Source organism: Eucalyptus grandis, chromosome 2 (assembly GCF_016545825.1).
Source record: "Eucalyptus grandis isolate ANBG69807.140 chromosome 2, ASM1654582v1, whole genome shotgun sequence".
Lineage (NCBI taxonomy): Eukaryota > Viridiplantae > Streptophyta > Magnoliopsida > Myrtales > Myrtaceae > Eucalyptus > Eucalyptus grandis.
The window spans coordinates 41,431,483-41,448,933 of record NC_052613.1 but is presented as its reverse complement, the minus strand read 5'-3'; the positions used below and the strand labels follow the sequence as shown (position 1 = coordinate 41,448,933).

The 17,451-nt window shown below is 40.3% G+C and overlaps 3 protein-coding genes and 1 long non-coding RNA gene across 6 annotated transcripts; 1 reads left to right on the top strand and 3 right to left on the bottom strand.

Moving 5' to 3' along the window:
• The first annotated feature begins 1,415 nt into the window (after positions 1–1,415).
• On the top strand, positions 1,416–2,695 carry LOC104432860 (NAC domain-containing protein 68). Its single transcript, XM_039306254.1, has 2 exons — positions 1,416–2,056; positions 2,299–2,695. Exons 1-2 carry the CDS (start codon positions 1,739–1,741, stop codon positions 2,674–2,676), a joined length of 696 nt encoding a protein of 231 aa, XP_039162188.1. The 5' UTR covers positions 1,416–1,738; the 3' UTR covers positions 2,677–2,695.
• On the bottom strand, positions 2,192–7,864 carry LOC104432859. Of its 2 annotated transcripts, XR_005548222.1 has the most exons (4): positions 7,734–7,864; positions 6,454–6,903; positions 5,230–5,447; positions 2,785–2,920 (listed from the first exon to the last, which is right to left on the bottom strand). It is a non-coding gene; the product is annotated as an uncharacterized LOC104432859 (long non-coding RNA). The 2 variants fall into 2 exon arrangements; XR_005548221.1 differs by having other exon boundaries at positions 2,192–2,920; positions 6,454–7,846.
• Positions 7,865–8,630: 766 nt separating this feature from the next.
• Positions 8,631–11,266, bottom strand: LOC104432858. Of its 2 annotated transcripts, XM_010045420.3 has the most exons (4): positions 11,092–11,266; positions 10,091–10,138; positions 9,479–9,819; positions 8,631–9,379 (listed from the first exon to the last, which is right to left on the bottom strand). In XM_010045420.3, exons 3-4 carry the CDS (start codon positions 9,812–9,814, stop codon positions 8,831–8,833), a joined length of 885 nt encoding a protein of 294 aa, XP_010043722.2. In that variant the 5' UTR covers positions 9,815–9,819; positions 10,091–10,138; positions 11,092–11,266; the 3' UTR covers positions 8,631–8,830. The 2 variants fall into 2 exon arrangements, with proteins under 2 accessions (XP_010043722.2, XP_010043726.2); XM_010045424.3 differs by lacking the exon at positions 10,091–10,138.
• Positions 11,267–11,945: 679 nt separating this feature from the next.
• LOC104432856 (MLO-like protein 6) lies at positions 11,946–17,125 on the bottom strand. Its single transcript, XM_010045418.3, is given in 15 exon segments — positions 11,946–12,275; positions 12,278–12,692; positions 12,785–12,845; positions 12,986–13,053; positions 13,160–13,195; positions 13,289–13,462; positions 13,563–13,603; positions 13,701–13,845; positions 14,000–14,074; positions 15,353–15,441; positions 15,550–15,610; positions 15,694–15,810; positions 16,084–16,322; positions 16,584–16,641; positions 16,748–17,125. Coding segments are annotated over 15 exon segments (1,737 nt in total). The 5' UTR covers positions 16,871–17,125; the 3' UTR covers positions 11,946–12,240.
• Positions 17,126–17,451: the final 326 nt, after the last annotated feature.

The window sequence follows — 17,451 nt, the reverse complement described above, 5'->3', positions numbered from 1 at the left end:
TTCCAGAGACTAAGGATACGGAGGTACTGTAATGACATGTTAACATACACCAATGAACTCCATGCACATTTAGATATGTCCAGAACAAAAGCCAGAGGAAAAGACACACAAGTCATTCTTACAAGACTCCAAATAAGGAAAGTAACCTATGCAGCCAAGGATCTGCTGTCAAGTTTGTTCGTTGTTACTATGTTCATGAACCAGCGGCGTGGCATTCTCCCCATATCTTGCCTCGGTGAGAACAATGTCCTAGGATGAATATAGCCAAAAAAAGCATCTCTACAGAGTTTCGGCGTGAAGCTCCTACTTGCAAAATACATTGATCATATCCAAACCAAAAGGGATGGCTTGAATCTTTTACTTTTCATGTCATAATCTAGACGTCTATCCAGGTTTAAAATAATTGATAACATTTTAGGAGAATCTCTCATGCATTTATTAGGACAAACAATTCAATGTAATTAAGAAATGCGCCAATGTCTTCACCTGTTCACACCAGCAATGCGTATAGATCTCGTTGTTTTCTGCTTTTCTCAATGGAAATAAGGCATGTGATGCATGGAGAGCTTTCAAATACGTTGATCAATAATCAATATATGTCAAACATCTGGGATAGGTTCTTCATCTTGGTAATTTGATACTAATAGCTAACAACTTCAAGCTCGAAGTTGTTTATGTAGTAGTTTCTTTCAACTTACAACCATCGAATTAGTGGAGTTTTGTTTCTGAACCTGTACACTAAAATTATTAGTTACTTGGTATGTACAATAGCTTAACATAACAAGTGCCTACTTCCATTGCTTGGGCTACTCTCAGGCCTTACCTGTTAAAAAGCAAATGTGATTTTGCATTTGGAGAAAACTGTATCATTATGCCCTTCTCAACTATGATGACCAGCTGAGACGATTGAACCAAATTGTCAGAATAACAAGCCATAAACCATGAAATGGAGGTACGTGAACAAGTAATTGCATACTTTATCTTCAATATATTGATAAAGTAATTCCCTTGATTGCATCTTTTTGTCTTCCAATCTATGGTGAGAATTGGGATGATGACAAGGTGAAGGCTCAGAGCCCCCTCCATATTATGGCTAAGCTACCAGAACGACAAAACTCTGAGCCCTGACCAAGTAAAAATAGGGAAAAAGAAAATAGGAAAATAGGGATAAACCTGAAGTTGATCTCATAAATATACATTAACAAATGGTTTCCTCATGCATGATGCAGTTATTGACACTTCCAAGAGGTTTGCAGACTAAGGTCAGCTCCAACAAGTAGAACAAAATGGGTCACTCTCTAATTGATTTGGCTCTTTCCTGTCTATTATCTTAAATCACGTCCACATCTGCATGAATTTCTGCCATATAACACTGGCACTGTGCTCTCATAAGGTACTCCTAAATTGGTTGATATTATCAGAGTTTCCTGATTCCATTATTCTCTCCATACTCTTCTAAGACAGAAGAAAAGACCACCTGCAAATGGAGAAAGAATCCAGTTCGACCTTTCAATTTCCTCCAGGTTTTAGGTTCCACCCATCAGATGAAGAACTCATAATTCATTACCTGCAGAACAAGGTCACTTCACTTCCGCTTCCAGCACCAGTGATTGCCGATATAGACCTGTACAAGTATAATCCATGGGAGCTACCCAGTCTGTTCTACACCATTTTCTTGTGTACTCGTTTCATTTTACTCCTCGAAACTTAAGACTGCAGATCCCGTTTTCCTTGTTTCATGGCTTTTGGTTTTCTTTTTGTCCCAGCAGAGAAGGCTTTATTTGGGGAAGATGAGTGGTATTTCTTCAGTCCAAGAGATAGAAAATATCCAAATGGTGGAAGACCAAACAGGGCAGCAGCTTCCGGTTATTGGAAAGCAACAGGAACCGACAAGCCAATACTTGCTTCTGGGGAATCAAGGAGCATAGGAGTCAAGAAAGCTCTTGTCTTCTATACTGGTCGCCCAACCAAGTCGGCCAAGACAGATTGGATCATGAATGAATACAGGTTGCTCGACACAGTAATCAGGCCATCAAGGTTAAAAGGGTCCATGAGAGTAAGTGGGTATATCGCACCTATGACAACACAATCTCTCTCTCTCTCTCTCTCTCTCTCTCTCTCTCTCTATATATATCTCTATATATATATATATATATATATATAAGTGTTTACAAACTATATTCCTACAAGATATCATGCTACTCTATGGCTCGGCCAACAAAGAAGTTAATGTTCAACTATATTTTCTATCACGTATCATTAGAAGAGTGAAACAAATATTGCCTTTTGTTGGTGCAGCTGGATGATTGGGTGCTATGCAGAGTGCGACAAAAAACAAAGGTACCTAAAAAGAATGTTCAAAACCAAGATAGACAATCACCTGAAGCACCGAGGTACTCACTACAGACCGAGGCAGCACAACCTACATGCACATACTTCAATCCTCATATGAGCATGGATCATCTGTTCAAAGATTGCCAACTTATAGCATACCTGCTGGCTGGGAAAGCTCCACCCGCCATGGAAGCCATCTCTAATATAAGTGTTGAAGGCAGTAGGAATGGTAACAATATAAACTCAGTTTATTATGAAAGTTCTGATAATATAGATTCTCCAAGTACTGTGTATCCAACAAGCAATTGTGTCAACACATTAAAAAGGAAAGCTTTTGAGTAGAATGAGCATAACATTTGCACTAAGGACAGCAGGAAGCAAAACAAAAATGGACGCAACAAGGATTTGATTGGCAACGCTGGAGCTGGTGATGATGCAAATGGGTACAGCCACATCCAGTATCAGGAGAACATCTTCAACATGATTCCACCAAATTCCATGATTGACTTCCAGGAACTTAATGATTTGGCATATATTAGACACTTGCAAGAATGAAGCACATAATGGGCAGGAGGGCATGACTTTCCTGAAGGTGGTCATTTAGGGGCAAATTCAGGGTGTACAGCATAAGTTGTAGACAAAGCATGCAGAAACAATATTAGCAGTTCTACATTTGCATGTGATATATATTTCTGTGATTATTAAAATTGTATTGTGAAACTGGAAGTGGATATATGTGCCATGTAAGCTCACTACGTATGTTACCCAATAGAATGGTAATGTGATGATTGCAAGTAAACAGCTCCTGCTAGCATGTTTGAGGAGGGAAATGAAATAGATTAGCAAAAAGAACGCGGGCAATTTGTTGGTAGATGCAGAAGATCTCTTACGTTATAGTCAGAATCCAAATTTGGTATCTGGCTATCTAGGGAATATATCATTGCCCACATCAATTATTCTAAGGACTTAGGAGAAACCAATGTCTGTCTGTTAGAGAAAACAGGATCGAGAATCAGAAAATTTCCAGGACAGCCTTTTGTGTAGAGCCTGAAGCATACAAGTGATTTATGAGAAGATTCTAAGTCTACTTCATTTCTTGAAAATCATTAAGCTTCTGGCTACATTATAATTCTATAGTTTCAACCAATTGTAAATTTTCTACAATAAGATAATGAAGTACTTGCGGGGATGAACTTGAGGACAAGGAACTAGTAGACTTGTGCAAAAAATTACTTCACTTCTTTTTTCCTCAGGTGCAATTATTTCAGGGATTCTGTAATCACTTTAAGTAGATCATTATATTCATATCATTTTACTGGTACTTTTTTCTTTCTTTCTTCCTCTGGTTTCAACAGTCAAGAAACACATGCCATTCTGTATCTTCAGAGCAGAGAAGGGTGAGTTGCTTTTAACCTCACCCTTTTTGTAGAAACATAAGAACAACAATTATCACCCTTTTCAACTTATACTCTCTAGATATGATATATTTAAAGCAGTTCTCAAATAATTATGTCAAACATATACTGGCTGTAAATAAGTAGTGAAATTGTAATTCACATTTCCCTTAATGAATTTTGCTCCTAAGGTCACTTCCACTTTCAGATGGTCATTTTGATTTCTGTGAACTGATCAGAGAAATCATAAATTGATGTGAGCTGTCCAAGATGAGATTTACCAGATAGTAAGGGGAAGGAAGAAAGCACAGTTGCATGTGTTATGCATGCAAAACTTTTGGTCAATATCTTAATGACAGCAAGGTCTTGGATCACACAATGTGGACCAAGTCACTGGTCCATAAAGCAGTCGTCTTTAATGAGAAATGAGTAAATTAAGAATCATAAGTCTAATTTCTCTCAGACCTATGCCTACTTACAAGCACGAAAACAGCAAGACACAGAGTAGCCGAGGGATCAGTGACTCAAATTATTAGATTATTTCATTATAAACACCAGCAAATCTAGTTAAGGTCTCAAAGGACGGGAGTAAAATACCATATGTAAGGGAAAAATTCAATCTCTGTGTCCCTGCCATGAGTTCATAGAAACTTGGACAAAGCAGAATGAACCAAGTTTTAATTGTTGAGAAATCCAGTAGTTTCTTCAATTTGAGAAGAGTGAAATTAGAACAAGAGAGAGTCACAAACGACTAAGAGCCTGACCTTCTCATTCTCCAGGGACTAAATTTTATGGCAAGAATATCATTTTCAGCTGAACTTTATGAGTAAGTATAGGAAATGGTACTAAGGAAGGCAACGGATTAATCATTTCAAGATGAAGAATTCTGCTAATCCCATCTGGAAACCCAAAGTTCCCAAATAATGATTAATACAACATTATTCTAAAGATTAGGGTAAAAGGCCTAGGTTTATGAGCCTGATAATATTCTTTTGAAAATCAGATATAGCTTTTCTACACATGAATGCAGAAGTAACTAGCTCATCTTCTGTTTCAAAGTCAGTTATGGCTTTTCTGCACAAGAGTACACAAGTCATAAGGTCACCTGTTCCATCTTGATAGTTTGAAATTGGCAAATTTGCATACAGTTAATGAAGTTGACAATCCAACTTTGAAACAAATTGCAAGGAGCAAATTGTTTAGCAGTGAAATAAGATTAAATAGGGCTTGTCAATGAGTTTAACCATTATTTCAATTAATCATATTTTTCCAAACAAAATATATGATTAATTGAAACAATGGTTAAATTCATTGACAAGCCACATTTAACTATGCATCCAATCCTCCCAATATGGCATTAAGACCTTGATCCTGTGGGTTCATTTCACAAAACAAATCACTAGTGCACCATTATAGGAAAATACCTACGATTGAACTAACCGGTCATTGCTGAAGAGAAAGACAGACAAAACAAATAATAAGAAAAAGTCAAGATGCTTACGTGCCCTGATTCATCTTCCATACTTCAGATTGATGCTTGATTGATTTGATTTCAGTACTTGAAAAAGAAAGACATTCGTTGACATCTCACTGATGTCCATATTTGAAAAGGCGACAAATGCTATCACCAACTGCATCTAAGAATGAGCAATTCTTGTTGTGTTGTCCAAGAAGTCAAGATATTTCTGTGAGGTGACAATTGTGCCAAACTCTTCTGCTCTGCATCATGTTGTGCCAGGTACTGATCAGCTACTTCTCATCAGATAAGCTTTCCGCGTAGTGGGTGGGGTTATGGGTTCAGAAACAATTTTTTCTTAAAAGGAAGTCGGAATTACCAAGAACTCAGAAATGAGGACTGAAGTCTAGCACTGAACTTCTGGCAATGTTAACCAAGCCACAAGTTCGGTCCCTTAACACACATGAACATACTAATAGGATGACAATCATAGAAAAAGTGTCTCTCATTCTTCAGTGATTGCATTAATCTGTTTATTTCCTAATTAGAAAAGTTATTCATGGTTCAGTCCAGTGTTCCTATCTCCTTTCAATATTTGAACTGATGATGCTCTTAGCCCATTCTATTGCATAAATTTATCAATATGCAAACAGCACAGGAAAATCAGAGTGTGGGTGTTACCAGTAAAACACTATATAAGATCAGTGAACATGGATCTCTAAACTGAGGAACTTCTTCACAGGAATTATGATGACGGAGTATTGAACTTGGAATGAAAGCCAAGTTCATTATAGGATTGGCCATAAACGTGACTAATCTGCACTCGATCTTATATTCTTCAAGACTGAAGACTTCTGCATGCAGTGTAGCTACCTTTCACAAGGCAGGGCTGCCTAGGATCAATTACGACTCCACATTTCCATAAACCTTCTTTTGGCCAAGTGTAGGTAGAGGACGTAGTTTGCGTCCTTACCTTCTTCCTTCTTCAATCCTTTATCTTACAGGTGAAGCTCATTTACCCCTTATTACAGCTCAAAGAATGGCCAACAGAAAGTTCCCCAGTAATGAACTGAAGAGTTCAAAGTTAGTGTGAAGAAAGAGAGGATTTCCTTCTCAGGTGGTTTTGAATTTCTTGATATTTGTAACTTATCATGCTGGAAAATGAATTAGGGTCGATCATGATGAGAGAACATTAGAAGTTACATTTCAGACAATGTCAAGCAATGACTGACCAAGAGAAGCAACAGTGAATCGTGAGCAGCAGCTGACCTTGATTGGATAGAATACATCACGGTGAAGCAGAGCAGCTGGGTGGTGTCTACAAATCGCAAGATCTCCTCAATGAAGCAATGAAGTGGAGTCAATTGAAAAAAGAGAGACTAAAAACTTTTTATCAATGAAGTAGTTCAGCTAAGTTCTGCTAACAGATAACTTGCATAGGACATTGATTATACACAACAATAAGAAATCTAAAGACCTTAACAGATATGGACTTATTAGTTGTCCCTTCCAAAAAAAAAGGTATGATGTGGGGAAATAGACTTGCCTTCTTCCGGCCGTTTGATCCTAAGATTCCTCGTGCTCTTGTGATTTAACCAGTTATGTGGCTATTCAACAAGTTTTCTTCTAGATTCTTCTCAATCCTCTTCTTATCCAGTCAAATTTTGTCTCATCTAAGGCAGCGTTCTTGCAATCTCATCCTCGTGAACGCCATCCATTCTTTCCAAATCATGTAGACAAAATGACAAGCAAACTTCTATAAAAATCAATTCTGAAGTGAAGAGTTCTTGGGAAATCCAGAAAATTAAAACTACGTATATATAGCCAATCTCTGAACAGTGAAGAGTGTAGAAGTTGATACAATATAAATATTAAACCACGTTAATGTGCCTCCCCAATCATATATTTTCATATACAGAAAAAAAAATTACATATTTTCATGCTATAGGCTTAGGTCAAAAAGTCCAGCCTACGTGTGAGGAGATTGATAGATTATCTAAAAATTAAAATATACCTTCATCCAACAGCTTAACTTTTTAAAACAGTTGGTAATAATCCCACAAAATCTCACAGAATTTAACCTGATAGTATTCATCAACAGACTCAACAATGAAGTTCCTCTAAGATACATCTTGACAGCTGAAACATGGGGACTATGACAGCAAGCTCAACAACGTAGCACATGAGAAACATAACATCAGAACTATGTCTCTTGCCCACGGCTTTGATGAACATAATCTAACGTACAAAGACAAATGGATAGAATTGATAGTGACGCGTTGTCCTAGGACACTTTCGTTCCCCAGGCCCCCTTGGGCGTCGAAAGAAAGCTTGCCATCACCTAAATAACCAGCTTCAAAAGCATTGCCTCCAGGACTAACGTCGAAACGCGCAGAAGCATTAAGCGGTGACATAAAACTCGACAGAGCATAAAGCTAACGGGAATCCGAGCTGGAATTTTTCAAAAAAACTGAGTGAACTTTGCAGACTGGGGATCGGAAGTAGAGCATCCGAGGAGCGTGATTTTAGCTCGAGGACCTGAAATCGACCTGAGTTCTTACGGCAGCCGAAGCTCGAAAGCAGAGTCTCCATGGATGCTGAAATCGATGGCTCTCTGCGAACGGCGTCGATCCTGAAAGGGATGAGAGCTCGTTCGCTTCTGTACACGAGTGCATTTGGGAGATTAACCCGGCCATGCAAATGCCTTTGGCGGGCTCTGAAACCAGGCCTATTATCTTTGGGGCCAAATTGATTAATAGGGATAATTACATGAGCTCTTAAAATTTTGATTCAATATGCAATATAGTCAATCTAATTTATTCAATATGATAACTGAATTTTTGCTTTATATAAAATGTCGTCCATGAAACTTTTAATTTATTCAATATTATTTCTAATTTTTTTATTAATGTTCGATTGCTTCATTAATTGTATAAAAACATATAATGTTATCTTTTATTAATTCAACTTCAGTAATTACATTGAATATTTTCATATATCACCTTAAACAAAATAAACATTTAAAGACAACATTGCATATAGCGCAAAAATTCATAATCCACATTGAACAAATTTAAAATTCAGAAAATACATTACACATCGAGTAAAAGTTTCACGGATTAGTTGTATCAATTTCCCTAATTAGTACAAACTTTTTATTTATTTATTGATGTAACAACACAATTTAAGACAATAACAAAGGTGCATAACCTTTTAAACTGGGCCACGTTTAGTGCAATCTTGCAATCTCACCGAAAAGATGCACAACTTGTGACAGATGCAAGACAAATAGATCCCCTAGTATTCTGTCTATAACCATAAGGTCCTCACCTATAATCGAAAGTTCCTATTTTTAAGGGGGAAAAAAATCTAGGTGCTTGTTTAGATAAATAAAATAGTGTGATTAGGAAAGACCATGAAAATGATATTATCATGGCCATTAGCAATGATCCACAAAATGAGAGGCAGGTGGGATGATATAATCCTCAGGGAATACTCACCAATTTAATTTTGTTCATGGTGAGTGAAGAAAAACATTGTGAACATGGCCATATGTACATACTTGGAAGAAAAGTTTTTAAGTAAAGTTCTTACAATAAGAGCTAGCAAAAAGAAGAGTATCTTATAGATCTCTACATGGACCCTTTCATTGAAGAAGTCCAATTCTCCTTTCAGGTGAGGATTTAATGAAAGCCTCCCTCCATGGGGCACTATCGCATGCTCGTTCCACTGCTTTATTATAAAGATCTTGTTCTAGCCCATCCATACTAAGTAGGACATCCATCATGGCAGATATGGAGAAAGGGTCTACATGTGGTGGTGTAACCACTGAGGTTGCAGAGCCACTAACAAATTGACTTGCCCTAGCTTTAAAATAATCCTGTATGGCTTTGCAAGTGTCAGCAATAGCAGATTGGTTACTAATCCTCTCAGATTGGTTACTCCTTCTCCTCTTAGTTGGAGCACTGTCAGATGTAAAGACTCTCTCATCAATGTGATATTCACTGAAGTCATCTGTATTGCCACCACCATTGTCACCATCTGCATTACCACCACCATTGTCATTTTCCTCCGACATCGTCAAATCTTCAACATTGGTGCAATCCCCACTAGCGTATGTACCATCAAATACAATACATAGCTTGGGATACTGAGGAAATCCATGCTTCTTGAATTTTGCCCAATCGACATTATCCTACAATTTTCACAATAATGACATTTCAAAGAACATAATCATACATTTTAAATTTACATCTATAATGATATCAAAATGACCAAAAAATTAAAAAGATACCTTGATGTGAGATTCCCATATACTTGGATCGTCGACAGTAACTGTTTTCTTCACATTATCCCAACCAAATCCGGATTGAGAAATAAGTTTCTTAAAACTGCCATACTGTTTTCTTAGTTTGTTTACCTTGTTCTTCAGTTGTACCATGCTATATTGGAATCCTGTCTGTTTGATGAATTCAGTCTGTATATTCTTCCACCCCGCTTTGTTGTAAGTAGAAGAGGTGCGATTTCCCTTTTTAACCTCATCCACCAACAAATTTACTAATATGTTGGTTACAGACTCGGTCCACTTTGCACTCCACTTTGCACTGAATGTCTGATTCTCAGATGCCATTTAACCTTGACCGGTTGAGCATCATATGAGTTATGAGTTAAATCAATAATATAATACTATAGAAACTACACGCCATACACAAAATCATTCTCAAGAGATGCAAGCAAAGAAGCCTATAATGACAACATTGACAATTCTTGAACTAGCTTGTATAGAAGCTAACATAAGCTGCATAAGTTGCATTTTGAGCTACAAGCACTATATAGTACTATGACGATCAATGATCAATGAAATAGAATGCTTAAAATTAAATAAAGAGCATTGTGAGAAACCTACCAAATTTTGGAGATATGCAAGATTTTGGAAACACTGATATCAATGGAACTGCGCAAGTAGCAAAAGAATATGTCAAGCGAGCAAGTAGAAACCAGTCGAGTGAGAATGAAAAACCTGACGAGAAATAACCAAAAACCAAACCAAGCTCAAGTACACAAATAGGAAAAAATTGAATCCATGACAGCGACATCACGCGTCATAGATTACAAAAACCTTTCAAAGAAAGAAACTAATTTTCTGTGTTTCAACAATTTCCATGAGAAGTAACTTCCAACGTTGTAAACGTGATAAGGTTCAATATCAAACTATCCGCAATAGACAAGCCAATTGAATCGTAGAAAAGGCCTAGTTGGAAGCTAAATGTCAACATTATACCAAACAAAATCGATGACGAAAAGAACAGCCCCTAAAGCAGTTCTTCAAGCAGTCCTTTCAGTTTTCTCCCAAAGCACATAAGATTAAAAATCCAATCCGTTCCCACAGCTCGTTTAGGATGCTAACCAAATGCTTCAGAGTTCAAAGGCCAAAGTGAAGATCAGACCTCCCTTCCTATTACCTTCGATTCAAACCAGCAAAGAAATAGAACGGTGACTTCTGCATTTCAGGCAAGCCAAACATGTTGCAATCATCGAAGACAATCTCTAATCCCCAACGGGAGGTCTGAATTACAGCACTGCTCGCTGGAGCCGCGCTGGCTCAGGGCTCGAGCCCTCCCCGCGCTGGCTCCAGCAAGCAGCGTTGGCTCGGGCCTTGAGCGCAAGGGCTCGCTCGAGCCGTCGCCTCGCCACGCTGGCTCGAGCGCGAGGGCTCGCTCGAGCGAGCGTCTCGCAGATCTGGGCGACCGCTGGCTCGAGCGAGCCGTCGCACTCGAGCCCCGAGCAGCCATCGCCCAGATCCGCGAGGGGTCGCTCTCGCCGAAGCCCTCGTCAATCGTCTCAGCCAAGCCCTAGCCGAAGGCGTCCATCCCATGGTTGCAGGTCAGCAAGATGGATGAAAGTTACCTCGAATCAGAAGCTTCAGCCGGTGAAGGAACAGCAGCTGTCGGCGCCGGAGAGAAAGACGAGTTGGGAGGCGCCGGAGAGGATGACGGTGGAGAAGCTGAGAGACGCCGGAGAAAGGAGGGACTCGAGACAGAGAGGGCGCGGGTGTATTGGCTGAGACAAAGGGCACGGGCTGACGCAGAAATAAACAAAAGAAGGGTTTTGAGTTTTTCCGGAAACGTTAATTACTTTTTTCTATTTTTTGTATCCGTTTCAAATCTATTTGAGGGAATGTGAAAAATAGGTTTTTTTTATTTCCGAAAATAAAAATTTTACCAAATATGTTTTACCAAATAAGTTTTTTTATTTTCAGAAAATTTTGTTTCAAAAACAAAAACACTTTTTAACAAACAGGCCTTAACTTTTAATGAAAAGAAATCTATTCTCAAACAAATATATTATAATTATAGTATCTTTTTTTTCCAGCACACTAATTCACAAAATCATCATTGTATTTATTTGATGATCCTTAGTTAAAGAGAAACCTCCAAATAGAAAATATTTCAATTTCAAAAGCAACGATCAATTACACATAATGAAAAGTAAGAAAAAGAGATATTGCATTGAAAGTTCAAATTTTTCCTACTTCGATTTTCACAGCAATAATCAGATACCCATAACTCAATGATTTGATTAATTCAGTAAATTTTACAAAAAAACAAAAAGAGAGCCTTGTTATAAAAAGTCAGAACTTAAGACATTCGATAAAGAGAAGCCAAAAAATATAATAATAAGAATATGATCCTGTCCAAAAAAAGTTTCCAAACGACGTTAGTGTTCTTTATCGAAGAAAAAAAATGTCAATTGAGAAAAAATAAAAGGAAAAAGACTGGAATTGAATATGGGGATCAAAACTATCACATTCATGTTCTGGCGACCCAGCGATATACAACTGCAAATTATACAAATTCTTGAAGTAACAAGTACAATAAATGGGAAGAAATGGGAAGAATATAAAAGCTGGTAATCTTCCATCACAAGTTAGAAGTGACTCTCTCTCTCTATATATATACGAGGGGATGCAAAGCCAGTGGCTCATCTCTCCTTTTTTTCCTGATGAATCGCACGCCATGGTCAAGCAAGCGACGATGCCGGGCGGGATCGCGATGCTCACGCGGAACTCGTTCTCTTGTCGAATGAAAATCCTGCGGCCCGATATTGATTTCGTGCTGAGTCTGGACTGGCTGAGAAGCCGGCACCGCTTGCGACGAACCCACCTCGGGTCCGACGTGACCGTGTTCCGTCCCGTGGTGACGGTGAGACGACGAGCCATCGCCTTGGTGGTGATGGTGATGGGAGGGGGATGGAGTCTCGGATTCCCAGTGGTCGGCGTCGACGTTCGATCGTCGGGGCGATGTGTGGAAGCTATCCCTGTCGCCCCTGTAGTGGCGCAGGAGATGCACAGGCGACATGTGGTGCGAAGGGGTCATCGGCCTGCTCGACATGGGGGTCACGGAGGAGCTTTTGTTCTGCTTGATGTGCTTCTTAGCAGATTGGTGCCAGCTGCGCAGCGCCGTCACGACTCTCTCGTTGAATATAGTTGGTTTCATGGTCGACCCCATCTGGCGCGGCAAAATAATCAGTTTCGGGATAGTTGGATCCTCAGGTAACCATGCTGGTTTTGGAGAGAGAGACAGAGAGAAAGAGATTTTACCTGAGTGACGAGGGCATAAAGAGGGAGGGTGACATAGCTGCATAGGATCTGAATCAGGACCCTGTCGAGATCAATTCCGATGAGCAAAGACGTTCCTCTTTCCAATAGACAGAAATGCTTTTGTATAAAATCTTTACTTGCTTATACCTAACATGCTCTTCAACAAAAGTAAAAGAAAAATATCGAATCGGGACAACTCACCCCATGGTGATTCTGATCACCACATCCTCAGTATGCGCATGGAAACAAGATTTGAACCCAAACTCATACTGAAAAATGAAAAAACAAGAGTTCATGTCTCGTTCATATGAATATACCGATATCTAGGAATCAAATGATGCCCTTCAATTGAAGTTCGAGAGCGAATCAACTCACCACAGTCCAAGCAAAGAAAGCGAGCTGAAAGGCGTTCTGCAGGAGAGCAACATATCACAAAAAGGTAAGCATGTAGTTTGATTTCTAGGCCACAAGAAGCAAATGCGACAGTAATGTAGACTGCAGTACCTGAAACAGAACAAAGTTGATGAGGTAGAGGATGAGGTGAGGACGGTTGAACCAGAAAAGGTCATCCCCCGGATGAACAAGAGGCACGCCCTTAATGACTTCACCCCTCTCGTGAATCCTGAGACCCATTTTCGTGATGATCACCTGCAGCTTTGTTCCCACCAAAAGGATGATCTGCAAGCCATTGAATTTAACTGCATCAGATCCTAACAAAGTACGAAAACCAGAGCAGGAACGTTGTTTCCAAGCGATGAGATGTCGAGACTGTGCTTACAATCAGTGGGATGAACGGTAACCACAGATAACTGTACCACCCTGCACACGTCAAGAATCGGAATTCAGTCAAATTTCGGCCAAAAATTTTATATTGCAAGTGCGACCATTCAGAAAGCGAAATTTGTTGACTACCTACCATGAGTGTTGAAGAGCAAGAACAACACAGCTAAAAACCAGATAGGTGGACTGATCCCTACCACAACCTTGAAATCTTCTTCAAGGGATCTGTTGATGTACTTCTGGAAATCGAATTTGGTCTGGCTCTGAGGTGCCAAGTGTGCCTGAACAAAGGAGTCAAACGCAAGAGCGAAAGGCAAAACTCTCGTCAGGAAAAAGGACAGATTATTCACTCCAAATGATCTTCAAAACATAAAACAAAAATGAAAAGAGTCAAGCGTAAAAGAAGGAAATGGTTAATAAACAATGGAAACTTACCATGATAAACCCATGCCTCAAGGTCAAGTAATCAACTTTAGGGACCGACCTCACGAATTGCCTGAAAAAGCAGACCTTGAAATCCAACAAGGGAAAGGGTCAATCGCTCATATACAAATTATTTTACGTTACACCTGCAGTGTACGTTATGTAAATTACTTTAATATATATTCCTTATATCTTGAAGTTCCGTTTAAACACCATGCGAAAAATGACGCCATTTATCCGCAATGATAATTATCTCAGTGCAATTCTGATTTTCTCAACATGAGTAGAAACTTTCATGAACTGGAAACAAAAAGCCCTCTTCGGACTTAATCCGTTCAATCTTTCGGTTCAAAGGTCGTAAAAAACAGCCAAATTGAAGAACGTGGAGAACCAGTCGATCGTGCGACGAAGTCCCTTCTGGAACCGAATTTGCTCGTGGAAGATTGGCGAGAAGTCAACCAAGACCTACTTTGTACATTGCCCTTTATGGCGTCTCTCTCCCTTTTTTTTTTTTTTTCTTCCGCCCGGTTTGAAGAAGTCAAATACGCCGTACTAATAAATGGTCAAACAAGAGAGATGCATTGGACAGCAACCATCGTTATCTAGGTGATCCAGAGCCATGCCAAGACCGTCACCCCAACCTTGACTTCATTGCAGTTAATTAAGATCTCTAAACTCCAAAATTAGAAAAACGCCGCTAATCTGGACAAACCCCATTTGCAAGCGATCGACTAAAAAGCAAAGTGCCTAAGTCAATCGTTTCATTTTACTGCTAAGTTGCAGAGCATAGCTGCCTTAATGACTTCCATGTTTAAGCTTTGCAAATCTAGGTGGGGTTGGGGAGGTTTGGCTTAGGAGGTGAGCGACCATTAGTGCACGTACTTATTGCATCTCTATGACTTTATTCCTATAAAACTTCATATGGTCGCTTCGACAATTGACTATGTCATCTCAATCGACACACTTTTCGGTAATGATCCAGTTATTGGCAATGTGCCGACCTCATCGAGAGGTCGAGCGATGAAGGGGGCGAAAAGAAAAGAATGCGCTAATGCCCTAAAGGGATTTGTTCAATCTTTTCTAGGTCCCGATTCTATGATTGAAATTTGCCTGAATTGAGAAAAGCACATGCTTCTCGCAAGTAAATCTGTCATAGCATGTGGAAACCAAAACCTCCACGTTTTCTACAGCCCGACAGAGTCAAAAGAGGTACTCATGAAGTACTAGGGCGATTTCAGTCGCCTAATTAATGACCAAAAAAAAAAAGTCGCCTAATTGGAAGGGAAAATGAAACAATGGAACAATCAAGAAATCAATGAATAAAGGTGGGGAAGAAAAACAGAAGGTAAGAATTTGAAGACTTACGATCCAGATGAGGACGGGTGTCTTGGTCCAGAAGTTCAAGTGTCTCTTTCCGAACGATGTTTCTCTGGTGAATCTGAACCTATGTGGATCTGTCACGCACAATGATAAAACAGCTACTATTATTTCCCATACACGCATATGCAAGATCAAACCCAGATAATGGAGTGAACTGAACTGATAAAACGGATATCACTAACCATGGGAGAACTGGTACTCAGCTGTTCTTGTTTCCGTCTCCCATGCTTTCCAGCTTCTCATCTGCGCAATCACATCATTTCTTAGATATTAATCGTTGCTGTGAAGAGAGAGAGAGAGAGAGAGAGAGAGAGAGAGAGAAAGACCTTGGCTTGGCCCAAAGCCATGGTGAGGATACAGTACAGGACATGAAAAACAGCGAGGACGAAGATGAATATGTGGAGCTGGTGGATGCCATCTGCAGAAATAAACGGAACTTTACCCTGCAAAGATATAATCCATGCCCACCACCAAAATCCAAATCAATTTAGTCCTTCCAATTTACTCGTATGAAAATGAACATGGCAATTTAATCTCTTTCGTTGGATCCATCGGTTCCATGTCAATAGCCCCTCTAATTCATCATGTTTTGCTAGGTCCCTACTTGGTTATCGCCTAAGTCAATCATTGACGTGCATGTCTCTCTGTGCAGTCGGCACACTCCCAGGACAAACACGACAAAAGTGTGGAATGAACGTGAAAGCGTTTGTACACACCTCCGCGCACTGGTTGGTGGTGGTGGCGGTGGCCAGAGCACGGCGGAAGCTTCCCCCGGGGCCCATCATGCCGAGCAGCCTCCGCCGGCCGGCGTCGGATTCTTCCTCCGCCCCCTCCTCCTCTTCCTTCTTGTTGCACGGGTGCCATGTGGCCCCCACCTTCTGCGGTATGCAGATTTTGGTGATTGGGCCTTGTCCCACCGTGAGGAGCAACGATATGAATCCCAAAAGCATAAGCTCTGCACCACCCATTAAAAAATAATAAATAAAAATAAAAAACGAAACGAAACGAGTTGATCAGGCAGGCAAACGAGCCGTTTTCGCTCGAGCGAGTTTCATAGCATCGACTGCATAATCAAGAACGGAAACGAACTTCTGACGAACTTGAATATCAAGTTAATCAACCGTTTCTTCGCAAAGACTTGGATCGCGGAAATAATGGACCAATAATTTTTTGGAACTGCTAAAGTCGTAATCTTTTAATTCAACAGATTGCCTACCGGATTTGATCTTCTCGAGCGCTTCGTAAAGTGCACGCTTGTGTTTCTTCTTCAGCCACTGTAGAGATTAGAGAAAGAAGCAAATATGAGATCGTGTTGTTGCTCGAGTTATAGTGATGCGAGTTCGTGCTGAAAATCGCTAAACAAGACCGTTGCCGGCTAACCTGTCCGATGAGATGGATGATGTACTCGATGATGATGGAGACCAGAACCAGAACGAAGCACACGACGGCGACGGCCCACGTCGGCGTCTGCTCCAGCGATCTCCCCCCCGCGGCACCCGCCATGGAACCAGGCTCTCAACGGTGGCTCCGCGAGCAAACTCTGAACAAATTCTATCTGGGTTTTCAGGTGATCAATTACGAACTCAACTCTAATTTGTCTATCACTCAGCTCCCTCTCGAGAAAGAAGTGATTTTTTAGAGAGCCCTTTTTTCTCGAGACTCGACCTGAATACGGGACCAGATTTTTACGCGGGTCTAAAGAGGGATCGCGACGGAAAGTGGTGCGAAGCAGTGCGTGGGACAAAGCGAGGGACAAAGTGACGAAGGGGCCGAGCGCCTTTATATGAACGTGGGGAGAAACGGTGAATCGATGAACGGGAAGACACGAGAGGTCTGACTTTTTGACTTTTTAGACGCGTGAGCCGGATGCGAGGAATGCGAATGTGTAAACGAAGCTGCGACATAAAGTCGTACAAACCGAAAACACAGCAACCGTGGTGAGAGAGAGAGAGAGTCCAATTCAGACTCTTAAAATAATAGCCATTGAGCTCAAACAGCTGCGGCACTGCTCCTCTCCCGAGTCAACTCTTACCTTTCCCTCCACGTTTGCGACGACGCCCCGAGCTCAGTGACGTCTCTTGCTT